The sequence below is a fragment of the Marmota marmota genome, unplaced genomic scaffold (assembly GCF_001458135.2).
Source record: "Marmota marmota marmota unplaced genomic scaffold, marMar, whole genome shotgun sequence".
Classification (NCBI taxonomy): Eukaryota; Metazoa; Chordata; class Mammalia; order Rodentia; family Sciuridae; genus Marmota; species Marmota marmota.
This window is the reverse complement of record NW_025999897.1, coordinates 2,144,961-2,159,868: the sequence shown is the minus strand read 5'-3', so window position 1 is coordinate 2,159,868 and position 14,908 is coordinate 2,144,961. Positions and strand designations below refer to the sequence as shown.

The window sequence follows — 14,908 nt, the reverse complement described above, 5'->3', positions numbered from 1 at the left end:
TAAAGTGCCTCTGGGTTAAATCTTCAGTATAAGAAAAAAGTAACAACAATAAAAAAGTAAGAGAGAAGTAGACACATAGAACCACATATGTTTGGGATGTGTTCTCTGAAATGCATCATCAGGTGAGCTTATTGTTATGAACAATGAGTATGATGTCACTAGGCAATATGCTTGTATGGGACTGCCATCAGCCATGTGGTCCATTGTTGATTAAAACATCATCATACAGTGATGCATTTATGAATAAAGGAAAAGTGACGCTCGTAATGCCAGCAATTCAGGAGATTGAAGCAGGAGGATCACAAGATCAAAGCCACTCTCAATAACTTAGGCCCAAAGCAATTTAGCAAGATTGTCAAAATAAAAAGGAGTAGGGGTGTAGTTCAGTGGTTTGAGTGCCCCTGAGTTCAATCACCAGTATTGGGGGAAAAAGAAAAGAAAAAATGTAAAGAAGTAATTCAAGATCTTTATAAAAAGGAAAACTCATAAGATTGGAAATTTTAGAAAATAAAGAATCAAACTGTCGTATAATTCTTTGGCTTAGAGCTCATTAAGCAGTTTCAGATTTTATGTTGTCACATAGCTTTTGTTTGTTGTTTTTTGTTCTGGTATTAGGAATTGAACCCAAGGGCCCTTTATCATGGAGCTACTGACCTGCATCCTCGGTCCTTTTTGTTTTTTATTTTGAGACAAGGTCATGCTAAGCTGCTGTGCTTGGCCTCAAACTTGTGATCCTTCTGCCTTATCCTCCCGAGTTGCTAGATTACTGGCATGCACCACCATGCCTGGCTGACTATTTTTTTGAAGTCTCCAGCGCCCTTACAAGTGAAAGGAATCTCAGGAGAGATTAGTCAGGAAAGGAAGTTGTGCTTCTCTCCAGTTGGAGCTTTGATTGGTTTTTAATTATTTATATATGGTGCTGAGAATTGAACCCAGTGCCTCACACATGCTAGGCAAGTGCTGAACTACTGAGCCACAACCCCAGCCTGAAGCTTTGATTATTCTTAAGAAAAGAGAGATGAGACATTGTTGCTCAATTGAGATGGCTCCTTCAAGGACCAGAACTTAGCAAAACATTTGTACTGCCTAATGGAAATATATCTAAACTATATTAAAATGTGAACCTGTTCTCTATCTCCCATGTACTGAGCTAGTTAAAATTTTCTGATGGGTTCAGTGGTTCAGCCTCATGTGTTTGTTACACTGATCTCTTTAGTTGATTAAGGTAAAACTGAACTGTCTGCCATCAGTGCTCTCACATGACTCCAGATTATGAGTTCATCTTTCTGTGTGTCATGTTCTTAGATGTCCTTTTTTGCTGATCTCTCTCTTTCCACCACTAGTCCCAAATTATTTTATCCTAAGATGCTGTGGGCTAGGAAATCAAAATTAGTAGAGGTTGATTAAATGAAATAAAAGTAAATTGCATTTGAATAAGACACAAGGAAATCTCTCATGAGCTCAAATAATGAGTTTATAACATTTAAAAAATATATATTTATTTGAGTCTGGTAATGTTCTACTACTGAACTACCTCCCCAATCCTTTATTTTATTTTGAGAAAAGAGTCTTGCCAACTTGCAATGGCTGTCCTTGAATTTGCAGTTCCCTAAATTGGGATTACAGGTGTGCACACTGTGCTTGGAGAACTCATGACATGTATAATACTCATATATTGAGCACATATATTTTAACTTTTCATTGAATAGATTAAGTTTTCAAATAAATGACAAGTGTCTAATATATTTCTCCCCCTTTTACAACAGAGAAGAAGATACAGAAAATGAAAATGAAAAGAAAATTTGGTACTACAGCACGAAGGTCCAGCTTGCAGAATTAATAGACTGTCTAGACAAAGATTATTGGGAAGCAGAACTTTGCAAAATTCTAGAAGAAATGCGTGAAGAAATCCACCGGCACATGGACATAACTGAAGACCTGACCAATAAGGCTCGGGGCAGTAACAAATCCTTTCTAGCGGCAGCTAATGGTAAGCAAGGTTTTCCTCATTTTTGTTAACTTTGAGATAAGTTCTTGGGTTGAAATCACTATGAAACCACATTCTGTATATTTTACTTTTAGTATCTATAGTTCCTTTCCCCAGGATAACCTCATTTTCTCGAACATAAATTAGAGATGCTATGTATTGTACTATTTTGTTTCTTGCTTTGGTCATATCTATACTCCACAGTCATTTATGTCTTAGTAAGACTTTGTGGTTGGGGCTGGGGATGTGGCTCAAGTGGTAGCACGCTCGTCTGGCATGCGTGCGGCCCGGGTTCGATCCTCAGCACCACATACCAACAAAGATGTTGTGTCTGCCAATAACTAACTAACTAAATAAATAAATAAATATGTTAAAAAAAAAAAAAAGACTTTGTGGCACTTTAAAACAACAACAACAACAAAAAAAAAACACCTTCATTTCTGGGGATGAAACCTATGTACTGGTGCATCTCCATTGAGCTATACCCCAGTCCTAATTTTTTTTTTTAACTGAAGATTGAATCCATAGACCCTTTACCAATGAACCACATCCCCAGCCCTTTGTATTTTTAATTTTGAGAACAAGGTCCTGCAAGTTTCTGAGACTGGTCTAGAGATTGTGATTCTTGTGTCTTAGCCTCTTGTTGCTGGGGTTACAGGCATGTGCTACCACACCTGACCCCAGTTCTACTTTCAATTATAAGAAATTATATTTTTGGGGGCTGGGATTGTGGCTCAGCGGTAGAGCGCTCGCCTTGCACGTGTGGGGCCTGGATTCGATCTTCAGCCAACAAACAAACAAATAAATAAATAAATAAAATTAAGATATTGTGTCCAATTACAATTACAAAAATATAAATAAATAAATAAATAAATTATATTCTCTTTGAATTAATTCTTTGCTTTCGTTTTTCAAAATAAAACTAATTTTAGAATAGTTTTAGATTTATAGAAAGTTGTAAAGAGGAGCTTGTGGGGGTAAACCTCAGTGGTAGAGTGTTTCCTAGCATATACAAAGCCCTGGGTTCAATCCCCATTTTCTTCCGTCCCCACCCCCCCAAAAAATAGAAAGTTGCAAAGACAGTACAGACAGTTCCCATGTACCCTTTACTGTCTTCCATTATTATAATACATTTGTCTCAAGCTGTGAACCAATATTGATACATTGTTATTAACTAAAAATTTTTATTCAAATCTCCTTAGTTTTTACTTAATGTCCTTTGTTTTGTTTGGTCTCATGTCCTTATCCAGGATATACCACATCATATTTAGTTACCTTTGTCTTTCTAGACTGGAGTTTCTCAGACTTTTTACTTTTTTTTGAAGACTACATTTTTTTATGAGTATAAATCAGGGATTTTGGAGAATGCCCTCAGTGAGGGTTTTTCTCATGTTGTTTTGCTGGGTAAGTGGTGTTATGGATTTTGGAGAGGAAGATAAAAGAATCAAGGACCACTGTTATCATCAATTCAAGAGTCCAAGCTCTCTCCTTGATGACTTACTATCACTGATGATTTTTTTTTTTTTAAATATTTTGTTGTTGTAGATGGACACAATATCTTTAGTGGTGCTGAGTTTAGAACCCAGTTTCTCACACGTGCAAGGCAAGTGATCTATCACTTTGAACTCACAAAGTTATCTACTTTGTGAGTTCAAAGCCAGCCTCAACAATTTAGTGAGGGGCTAAGCAACTCAGTGAGACCCTGTCTCTAAATAAAATATAAAATTGGTCTAAGGATGTGGCCCAGTATAGGAGTGCCCCTGAGTTCAATCCCTAGTATCCCTCCCTACCCTGCCACCAAAAAAAAAAAAAAAAAAGTTTAAATAATACAGAAAGAGTGGGCAGTGGAAAGTGAATACCCTTTGTAACCACAGTCTCACTTTCTTTTTACAGAGGCAGACAGTATTTCTTTTTTCTTTTCCTTTTTTTTTTTTTTCCTCCCTGCAGTACTGGGCATTGAACCTGGGGCTTACTATTGAACTGCATCCCCAGCCCTTTCTTTATTATATTCTGGCACAGGATCTTGCTAACTTGCCCAGGCTGGCCTTGAACTTGGGCTCTTAGACCTGCCTCAGCCTTCTGAGTTGCTGGGATTACATGTGTGTACCACTTGCCTAGCTAGCTGCCTGTTTTGCATCCTGATGGCTATATTCTGTGTATGTTTACTAGATGTCACCTGTCTCTTCTAATAGTTCCTTTTAATTTTAACTTAGATAAAAATGAGGTAAGATTCTGTAAGTACACATTTACCTGTCTCATTCTGTTCTTCTGCTGTATGTATAATCCTGTTTTTCCCATTCTCCATTTGCTTACAGATAGAATGTTTAGATTTAATAAATGTTTTCAGTTTTTTCCTTACCCACTCCACATCAGTGTTCTCTTCAGTTCATGGTTGTGTAGAGAATGGCAGTTAGGCTGTGACATATCAATACCTTTTGCTCACAAATATACTGTCTTCAGAAACAGCTACCACAAATTACATTTATTTATATCTGATAGTTGGAAGCATTTTTTCTATTAGTTTTTTATCAGGAAAGTTTTCATCTTCAGTAATTTAATTCCTTTCTCTTTCCTTCTCCATGCTATTGATTAGAGCATAGAAAGTTTTATTGATTTTGGCCAGGTTACTTCCCCTCTTAATTTATTTTCACGAATCAGGGCATTTAAATGAACAAATCTCTTTGTGTTTTCCTTTGTCTTTTGCCTTTAGTCAAATAATAAAGAACCAGTATCCCAACAGGCAGTATAAAGTGTATTTTTATTAAGTATGTTGAATTATAAATGTTTCAGAATGAACTTATTTGTTTAGAAAATGGTATATGCAATATTATTCATTATTAGTTAATTATCCATTCCAAAACAAGAATGGATTATCACAAATGGTTAGTGGTCTGATTTGGGGGCATGTAAAAAACTAAAATCTCATGTAGGGGAATTGAATACAGGATTATCGTGTGACAGAACACTATTTGGAGACTTAAATAAAAACAGTGCCTGGGGGGGCTGAGGATGTGGCTCAAGCGGTAGCGCGCTCGTCTGGCATGCGTGCGGCCCGGGTTCGATCCTCAGCACCACATACAAACAAAGATGTTGTGTCCGCCAAAAAGCTAAAAAATAAATATTAAAAAAAAAAAAAAAAAAAACTCTCTCTCTCTCTCTTCACTCTCTCTTTAAAAATAAAATAAAATAAAATAAAAAACAGTGCCTGGGTAAAGAGGTACTTAAATTCACTTCCTCTGAATAAACACTTTGTCATTAAAAGATAATCAATTTTGATGTTCATAGAACCTAACCTCAGAGAAAAATATGACTAGTCTGCCTGTACTTTTTTTTTTTAAAAGATATTGTGTCTTTTTTTAATATTTATTTTTTAGTTGGACACAATATCATCTTTATTTTACTCATTTTTATGTGGTGCTGAGGATTGAACCCAGGGCCTCACACGTGCAAGGCAAGCACTCTTCTGCTGAGCTACAACCCCAGCCCTCTGCCTATACTTTTTATATTTTAAATGGTCTAAGTATAGTAAGCGTTTAAAATGTTTTTCTTTTTTTGTTCTTATCAAATGGTGCCTTGTCAAGTAGGGAGAAATAGTGGTTTGATTTGGAAATGATTACAGTGGAGGATCAAGAAACAGCTATGTGCCTTTAAGAAAAAGAGGTTATAGCTAACTAAAGTTTCTTTTTCCACATAAAAAGTTCTTTTAAAGGGCTGGGGTTGTGGCTCAGTGGTAGAATGCTTGCTTAGCACGTGAGAGGCCCTGGGTTCGATCCTCAGCACCACATAAAAATAAAAAAATAAAGGCATTGTGTCCACCTGCAACTAAAAAAATAAATATTTTAAAAAAGTTCTTTTAAAAAAACAATCATTGAGATTTCTGATTGGTAAGTTTAGCAAGAATAGATGAAACTTGGGTAAATTAGAACTCAAAGGCAGTCTATATAGGTAGGCAAAAAGATAATGGGAAAGGGATCCTGCGATGGCTTGGAGAAAGACGATAACACAGTTGTGTTTCCTACAGTTTGAAATTATTGTCCTGTAGCTGTTATAGATGTTCATTTAATCATTGGCTCAGAATTCTTATAGCAATTAGGATTAGAAAAGATGAGAATATGGGGAATTAACTCCAGCCAGCTTAAATATAGTCACTTTATTAGAAAAGACTTTTTTTGGGGGGAGGGGTGGTACTAGGAATTGAACCCGAGAGTCTTTACCACTGAGCTACATCTGCAGCCTTTTTAATTTTTTGAGACAGGATCTCTCTTGGTTGCCCAGGATGGCCTCAAATTTGCACCCTCTTCCCTCAGCCTCCTGCATCACTAGAATTACAGGGAAAAGTCACTATTATTTACAAGATAGGCTTGGGTTTTTTTTTTTTGGAGGTGCTAGTAATCAGACTTGGGGTGTTACACCATTGTAGGCGAGCACTCCCCCAGTGACCTAAACCCTCATTTCCTCTACAAGGTTTTTCTAATCCTGGCAAAACAGGCTAGACACCTACAGTTTAAGAAATATTGGCCAAAATGAAGATAAAATAACATTTAAGGAAAGATAAAAAAGAAGTCTAAAAATCTGAAAAGGAGTATCGTGGGTACACATGGCATTACAAATGTTTCTTCTTGGTAAACATTATATTCTAATAGGTAAGCTTATTTCTCATGGGGGTACAGTTTAGCAATTCTGAACCTACTTTATCATGTGTACCAGGATTAAATAAATAGCTAGATATTATAAATAATGAGAGCCAGTTTTCTCACTGTTGACAAGTTACAAATAAGCAAGATGACAGTGTAGAGTGAATCAGAGATACATATTCATACGTGGACACAAATGCACACAGATAAATATCAAAATAATACACATGGGGGAAAAAAAGAAATAATATATTTGTACATGGTTTAGGACACAGACATACATTTCCTAGCTGTGTTGGTGAAGAGGACTAGAAGCAAGCAGGGTGCAGTGGTGCACACCTGTAATCTCAGCCACTGGGGAGCCTGAGGCAGGAGGATCACAGGTTCAAGGCCATCCTCAGCAATTTAGCAAGACTCTGTCTCAAAATAAAAAGGGCTAGAGATTTAACTCAGTGGTAGAGCCCCTGCATTTAGTTCTTATTATTGGAAGAAAACAAAACAAAAGAACCTGGAAGCAACAACACTCCATTAGCGCAGGTACACCCAAATGATTATTTTTAAACATTCTCCAATCCAAAAAAAAAAGAACTAAGGCTGCTTGGAGAGAGAGCAGATTCTAGGACTGGGGCAGGGAAAAGTACCTGGTAGCCTGGAGCAGCGAGAAAGTTGTTTGCAGATGGGCCTCTGCTTACTTTGTGTTTCACAGTGCTGGCAATGGAACCCAGCACTTATGTATCCTAGGCAAGTGAGTTACACCCCAGCCCTTGACCGCTGCTTATTTTGCACTTGAGAAAATAGAGGCCCAGAGAGGTTAGGTAGCTTGCCTGGGTCACGGCAGATTCAAGTTAGGGCTGTACTGAGTCCCAGGCCTCTAGGTTTTGATCCTTGCATTGTGCTGCTCAAATGAGTTTGTATCAGCTTCTGGTTTCTGTTCTGTGGCAGAGGATGTCACAGTAATCTACATGAAGTCTCAATTTCAAAAGTAGACTAATTTTCTCTCTCACTCTTTTTTTTTTAAAGAGAGGAGAACATATGTTTTCTAGAGTGAATTGGTTGTGTGCCGTGTACAAAACTTTGTTTGAGATATGATTCTTATTTCATAGTTCACATGCTTTAAAAATATTTTTTCTGTAGCATTGAAACTCTTTAAGTGGCATTACTAAATTATATATGATTAAATATGAAAATAAAAATTTAAGAATTTGATTTTGTTTACAGAAGAAATTTTGGAATGCATAAGGGCCAAAAAGGGAGAAATTGATAATGTTAAAAGCCCAGAAGAGATAGAAAAAGAGAAGAATGAGAATGAGAATAACAGCTCTAAAGATGCTGAGAAAAGCAGAGAGGAGTTTGAAGACCAGTCCCTCGAAAAAGATGATGACGACAGAACACCAAATGATGATCCTGAGCAAGGAAAATCAGAGGGTAAAAGAATTACTTGGTTAAAAAGAAATATTTTATCAGTATTATTTATAAAACCTAGTTCACTTGCAAAATGATAATGAAATTTTTTATTGAAAATAACTCCTTTTTATTTCTAAAGAGGTTAGGGTACCCTCTTCGCTTGTAACATGCATAATAGTTGTTTTATGTGTTGATGGACTTGCCGTGATGTTACACACATATCTCTACCTACACTTCCTAGGAAGTTGCCATTCCCTGAGATTTCTTGATGAAAAATTACTGTTTTTGTATCAGAATACACACTTTTGTGACAAAATGTTTATTTTTTTATATTAATTACCTAAACATTCTTAATATAGTAAATAACCCTAAGTAATTTTTGAATTATCCATTGCAAAAATATCCCAGAATCTAATTGCTTTAAAATGGCCATCAAATAGAAGCAGGTTTTTTGGTGATTGATCATTTTTAGTAGTTGGTTGAATGTGGCCATTTGTCCAAAAGCAGTTTTAAAGAATATCTTTAAAGTTTTGTTGTGCATTTTACTGTAGAGCCAACAGAAGTTGGGGATAAAGGTAACTCTGTGTCAGCAAATCTTGGCGACAACACAACAAATGCTTCTTCAGAAGAGACTAGTCCCTCTGAAGGGAGGAGCCCCGTGGGGTGTCTCTCAGAAACCCATGATAGCAGCAACATGGCAGAGAAGAAGGTGGCATCTGAGCTCCCCCAGGATGTGCCAGGTACAGAGGGCAGTGTATCAATGCCTCTGTAATGGGGGGAATCCTTCCCTTTGTAGTAAAAGCTGAATGTCACCTAGAACTCTAAAGTATGTGTTCATTCATGCTGCTTGCTTACAGTGCCATCCCTGATTGCTAAATTGTCACCTAACATTGGAAGTTTGATAAATGTTCTTGCAGTTAGTGCTTGAAACTCATCATAATCCTCATGCTTTTAAAACTTCATTAGTTGTTTTTGTTTAATACTTATTTGTATATTTTATCACCAGGTCATAGTGGCAGATACTTTGGTTTTAATTACTTACATATTAATGGCTTGGTGTTGAATGATTTGACCCTTCAGCTCTGTACATACTAACAAATTAATTTTATGTTTGCATGTGCTCATTTCAAATCATAATGTTATGACAGAAAATCCATCATCAAAAAACATTTTTGTAAGGTGTATTTTTATGTAATATATGTTAACCAGTTACTCATATTTTAAGCTGTTTAAAATTATATTCAAAGTAAGTTATATTATTCTAAGAATGTTATTATGTGTTTCTTTTTGCTTCTTTAAAACATGAAAATGTATTTTTATTGTAGTAGTGTATAAGTTTTTCAGAAGTTCAGATGAGTAAAATTTAGTACTGATAACCTGACAAAAATACCAAGAATCATAGTTGAAATCCTTAAAGATCTTTTTGTATGTATATAAGAATATCACCTATTTTCAAACTTTAGTAATTTCATTTTACTGCACCTTATGCTGAGTTGTGAATTTGATGTATTGGAAGATTAATATTTGAAAGACCTGCATTCTGGGTCTACTGCCATTAAGTTAATGTCATTTAATCTTTTAAGGCTTCTGTGTTCCTATTTTATTACATGAAGGATATTAACAAATAGCAGTTGTTTTGGGGGCTACTTTCACTTGGGTACTTATCAACAATGAGCTGTTGCTGAAAGTGATAGATTAGGCTATTCCCTGGGCACTGTGGCCCACACCTGTAATCCCAGCGGTTCAGGAGGCTAAGGCAGGAGGATTGCAAGTTCAAAGCCAGCCTCAGCATTGGCAAGGCACTAAGCAACTCAGTGAAACTCTGTCTTTAAGTAAAATACAAAATGGGTGGGGGCTGGGGAATGTGCCTTAGTGGCTGAGTGCCCCTGAGTTCAATCCCTGGTACACACCCCCGCATGGGGGGGGAAAAAAGATTAGGCTGTGCGTCAGGCTGTACACGCAGACTCTAAGTCACAGCTAACAGCAGAAAGTCCACTGGACATTATACTGATTTAGAGAGTGGTCATAAGATGATAAACGTCTGATTGGCATTGATAGCTCATGCCTGTAATCTCAGTGGTTTAGGAGGCTGAAGCAGGAGAATCCTGAGTTCAAAGCTAGCCTTGGCAACTTAGTGAGGCCCTAAACAACTCATTGAGACCCTGTCTCTAAATAAAAATAAAAGAGATCTGGGGATGTGGCTCAGTGATTAAGTGCCTCTGGGATCAGTCCCCAGTACAAAAAAAAAAAAAAAAAAAGTTGGAAATTCTGCCCTCTGGTAAAATTAATAAAAAACCAAAATTCATTTAGCCTAGAAAACAGTAGTCTTGACAATTGAAAGTAATGTAATTGTCCTAAAATACTTGAGGGTCAAAAACTGGGGATGGGGAAGGGATTATACTTGTTCTGTTAAGTTGTGTGGGTAGAAATTATAGTGAAGAGTATTTTGATTAAATATTTGCAGTGTTCTTAAAATTAAAGCTGTTTAGGGCTGGGGTTGTGGCTCAGCTGTAGAGCACTTGCCTCACATGAACAAGGCCCTGGGTTCAATCCTCAGCACCACATAAAAATAAATAAAACAAAGGTATTGTGTCTACTAAAAATTAACTACAACTAAAAAATAAATTTAAAAAAGCTGTTTATAGCATAGAAATAATAAGTTCATTTCAATATAGACATTCACTAAATTCCTATTAGAGATTATTTCAGTGAATCTTTTAATGAAGGGATTGCAGAAACTGAGAGATCTGTAATTTGATTCTGTAATTTTTAAGTTAGATCTCTAGGTACTATCCAGTTTCAAAAAAAAAATTGCAATATTTTCACTTTGATGTACTCAGGGTTAGAAGTTTGATAGTGGAGTACTACCACCCCAAATGATGTGGAAAAATATTGCATTTTTAATGGAATCATAGTTAAATTCTTAGTAAAAACTTTAAAAAATATGATTTGCTCTTTTAGTAGGAATACTTAATGTAAATCTTAGACTTACTAGTGGGTTCATATACGATTTAGCGGTTGTGTTTTTTTGTTTTGTTTTTGTAGTGTTGAATCAAGGGCCTCACACATGATAGACAAGTACTTTGCTACTGAGCTATCCCCAGACCTTTTTACCTTAAGACAGTAGCTCCCAAGTCCCTGGGATTATGGGTATGCACCATCACATCCACCTACATTTTAAAAAAAATTTTTTTTTAGTTGTTGATGGACATTTATTTTATTTTTTTATTTTTATGTGGTGCTGAGAATCGAACCCAGTGCCTCACACATGCTAGGCAAGCGCTCTACCACTGAGCCACAACCCCAGCCCCTACATTTGTTTTTTAAATTTTTTATTTTCAGTTTATTTATTTATTTGTAATATACTTTGTTCTTTTACTAGAATGTTTTTTGGAAAAACTATTATCCTAGTATCTGACTTGTATTTTTGAAGAATGCAAAATGAATAACATATAAAAAACACTTAGGATTGTGTCTGACACACACTGCTCAATAAATGTCGAGTATTGTTATTATTATTCCTGCTATTACAAATCAACTCTTTTGATGAGTGAGAAATCCTAGCAAGAAAATAATGAAATGAGTGAATTGTACTATACATTTACTGATTCAGTATTTATTAATCAACATAATTCATTGTGATGTGGCTTGTAGTTAAACTTGGCAGTTCAAATAGTATTTTCATGTATATGTCATGAAAATTAGTTATGTTCAAGCCCAAACCAGAATTTTTAAGGAAGGTGGAATGAGAATGAACAGTAGTTGTCAGTAGCTAGTATTAGAATGGACTTGGGGTCATTATCAGGATGAGAGTGTGGCTAAAGATTGCTATATCTATATTTTTGCTATCTATATAGTAATAGAAATATTATTGCTATCTATAATAAATTCAAAACCTGGCCAGTTATCAACTCATACTTCTTTTAAAACAAAACAGAAATCAGCCCTGGTATCTCTATTCTCATGCCTGTTCCCAGAACATGAAAAATATTTTTAAAGACTTGTATTGAATATATCACACCATTCTTCCCCCAGTGCTGGGGACCAAGTTCAGGGACACAGGCACACTAGGCACGGCAAACACTCTACCACTGAGTCACATCCTCACCCTCATGCCAGTATTTAAAGAAGAATTTGGTTATTTTTATAAAGTGGATAAGCATTGAAGTTGTCTCTGTCCTAAGAATATACTAGTGAGGATAAATCAGTGACTAAAGTGATGTGCAACTCTGCACTCTAGTGGATAGTAGACAGACTTATCTCTGAGGTCAGGACTTTGCCGATGACCCTTCTGCCTCCCCCACTCTCTTCTCCACTCACTCCATCCGCTCTTTCTCTTTGCCTCCCTCCTTTCCTTGTTTTCTGGTCCAACATTTGATTAATGATGATGAATGTCCTGTATATATTTTTTAAAAATTCTTTTAAATTTTTAATTGTAGATGACACAATATCTTTATTTTATTTATTTATTTTTATTTGGTACTGAGGATTGAACCCTGTGCCCCACCCGTGTGAGGCAAGCGCTCTACCGCTGAGCCCCAACCCCAGCTCCATCCTGTGTATATTTGAATAACACATACATGTACTTTCAGTAAGAATGCAATGTAAGACAATTAGGTCAAAGTTGTTTTTTTTTTTTTTTTTTTTGGGGGGGGGGGGAGAGGTGGTACTAGGAATTGAACCCAGGGGAACTTTACTACTGAGTTACATCCCCAGCCCTTTTTATTTTTTGAGACAGGGTCTTGTTAAATTGTTGAAGCTGGATATGAACTTGAAATCCTCCTGCCTCAACCTCCTGAATTGCTAAGATTACAGGTGTGCACCACCACACCTAGCTAGGTCAAAGTTTTAATTTTGTTGTACCAATCTATATCTCTTGTTGTGTTTTTCTCCCCCACTGAATGATTTAATACATACATACATATGTGTGTGTGTGTATGTGTGTGTGTAGATGGACACAGTACCTTTACTTTCTTTATTTTTTAATGTGATATTGAGGATCAAACCCACTGCTTCACTCATGTGAGGCAAGAACTCCACCACTGAGCTACAACCATAGTCCCCAATGATTGATTTTAAGTACTGCTCAATTATTTATTGTGAAATTGCTTCTTTCTTTTTTAATTGTTTGTGGTGCTGGGGATTGAACTCAGGGCCTTGTACATATTAGGAAAGTGTTTTACCACTGAACTATACCCCCAGTTCCTTCTCTTTTTAAGTTTTTTTGTTTGTTTGTTTGTTTTTTATATTATATAGTTTGAGGCTGTGTTATTAGGTACACCTATCTTTTTATATTTTCTTATTAAATTAACTTTTTGCTATTGTGAAATGTCCTTATTGTTTAATAAAATTTCTAGACCACCTTCCTTCCAGCTAGTATTTACATTTTATATATTTTCTGTAATAGTATTTTTGTTTTTCTCCCCAACAGGGTCATGCTAAGTAGCTCAGGTTGGCTTGGAACTTGCTATCCTCTTACCTCAGCCTTTTGAGTCAGTAGAATTACAGGCATGGGAATTCCATGCACAGCTGAATTTGTTTTTTCTTTTAATAGTATGAGATTTAAAATCTGCATAGAAGTATGTTCACTTTAAGAGTTCTAATAAAAGCATGTGTACTTTATTTCAAGATTGACCTAAAGATAAAGTCTCATCAAAGAGCACTATCATTTTCATGCAGTTTGAAGATTTTATACAAAGGAAAAATGACAAATTTGTAGTGTAGAACTGTAATAAATGAACTCAAATATAGAAACAGATGGGTTTCATGATACCCATCCATTATTTTAGGTATAATCAGTGATCTGAAATATTTCATGTGGCTCAGATTAAAGATGAAACTGAAAATAGGAAAGTATTGATATTAAATAAAACTGGCTTTATTTCTATAACTATTTTTAATTGCTTTGAAAATATGTTCTTGGACATTCAGAAACTCTCAAATCTATCAACTTGAACTACAAAAACATTGATTAAACCTATTTCTTAATTTTGTGGGAGAAGGACACCTTCAAAAGAGTACTTTTTAAAAAATTTTTATTAGAAAGGAAATTCATTGGTTATGAGGCTTTTTTTTTTTCTTCTTCTTTTTGATACTAGGGATTGATCCAGGCGTGCTTTACCACTGGGCTACATGCCCAGTCCTTTTTATTTTATTTTGAGACAGGGTCTCTCTAAATTGCCCAGGCTGGCCTCGCACTTTGCCATCCTCCTGGTTCAGCCTCCCAAGTAATCAGGATTATAGTGTGTACCACCACATACATACTTTTTTTTTTTTGGTAATATATTTAGGTGGACACAATACCTTTATTTTATTTTTATGTGGTGCTGAGGATCGAACCCGGTGCCTCCCGAATGGTAGGCAAACACTCTACCTCTGAGCCACAATCCCAGCCCAACACATACCTACTTTTGCTTCATTGAGTTAATCTATATGATTTGCTAAAAAGTCTGTATTTCTGGCTGGGTGCAGTGGTACACTTCTGTAAATTCCAGAAACCTAGGAGGCAACGGCAGGAGGATCACAGGTTCAAGCCAGCCTCAGCAACTTTGTGAGACCCTTAGCAATTTAGTGAGATTCTGCCTCAAAAAAAACCAAACTTAATTGAAGTAGAGGACTGGTGATGAAGCCTAGTGTTAAAGCACTGTAGGGTTCAATCCCTGGTACCAAAACAAAATAAAACAAATAACTATATATTTCTGTTCTTGGTTCAAGAATATTATGTTAAATGTAACTTGAAAATTTTCACTTAATGTTATTACTGACTTGTATATTGTTGGAGTTCTTTTGTATTTCATGCTTTATAATTTTAGTTTTCCTCAGTGTAACTATCAGCTTGTTTATTCTCTTTTCTGTTGCTGTGAATTTGTGTTGTGTTCTACTG

At 36.0% G+C, this 14,908-nt stretch overlaps 1 protein-coding gene across 1 annotated transcript in view; it reads left to right on the top strand.

Annotated features, from left to right (window-relative positions):
- Bptf (bromodomain PHD finger transcription factor) overlaps positions 1 to 14,908 on the top strand; it is a 130,570-nt gene that overhangs the window by 41,877 nt on the left and 73,785 nt on the right. Inside the window, exons 3-5 of the mRNA XM_048798201.1 lie at positions 1,767 to 1,990; positions 7,840 to 8,046; positions 8,577 to 8,765. Of these exons, the coding sequence (XP_048654158.1) occupies positions 1,767 to 1,990; positions 7,840 to 8,046; positions 8,577 to 8,765 (620 nt within the window). The remainder of the gene's footprint in view (positions 1 to 1,766; positions 1,991 to 7,839; positions 8,047 to 8,576; positions 8,766 to 14,908) is intronic.